Source organism: Fulmarus glacialis, unplaced genomic scaffold (genome assembly GCF_000690835.1).
Source record: "Fulmarus glacialis isolate BGI_N327 unplaced genomic scaffold, ASM69083v1 scaffold20816, whole genome shotgun sequence".
NCBI classification, from domain to species: domain Eukaryota; kingdom Metazoa; phylum Chordata; class Aves; order Procellariiformes; family Procellariidae; genus Fulmarus; species Fulmarus glacialis.
The window spans coordinates 19327-19622 of record NW_009219000.1 but is presented as its reverse complement, the minus strand read 5'-3'; the positions used below and the strand labels follow the sequence as shown (position 1 = coordinate 19622).

The following is a 296-nucleotide window of genomic DNA, read 5'->3' as shown; positions in this document are numbered from 1 at the left end:
GGCCGTCGTACAGCACTGTGGAGACATGCATGCCGAGGGGCCAGTCACAGGGGGAGGCCACTGATGCCAAGCCCCGCGGCACCAGCTCCCCGCTGTGCCCACACTCACCCTCGCAGCCGCTGGGCGTCACCTCAGCAAAAGGGCTGTCGCAGCTATTGCACTGGCGCCCAATGACCCCGGGCCGGCAGTGGCACCGGCCCGTCTCCTTGTCGCAGGAGCGTGAGGTGGAGCCCACCGGGTAGCAGTCGCAAGGCAGGCAGGGGTCGCTGCCCTTGGGGCGGAGGGGGGAGGCCTGA

General features: G+C 69.9%; 1 protein-coding gene across 1 annotated transcript in view; it reads right to left on the bottom strand.

Moving 5' to 3' along the window:
• The window catches only part of LOC104078551 (cadherin EGF LAG seven-pass G-type receptor 3-like), a gene marked incomplete at its 5' end in the record, with an annotated part of 33041 nt that overhangs the window by 13422 nt on the left and 19323 nt on the right, over positions 1 to 296 (bottom strand). The window contains 2 exon segments of the mRNA XM_009580226.1: positions 1 to 15; positions 109 to 292. The exon segment at positions 1 to 15 is cut by the window's left edge and continues 105 nt beyond it. Coding sequence (XP_009578521.1) covers positions 1 to 15; positions 109 to 292 — 199 coding nt within the window.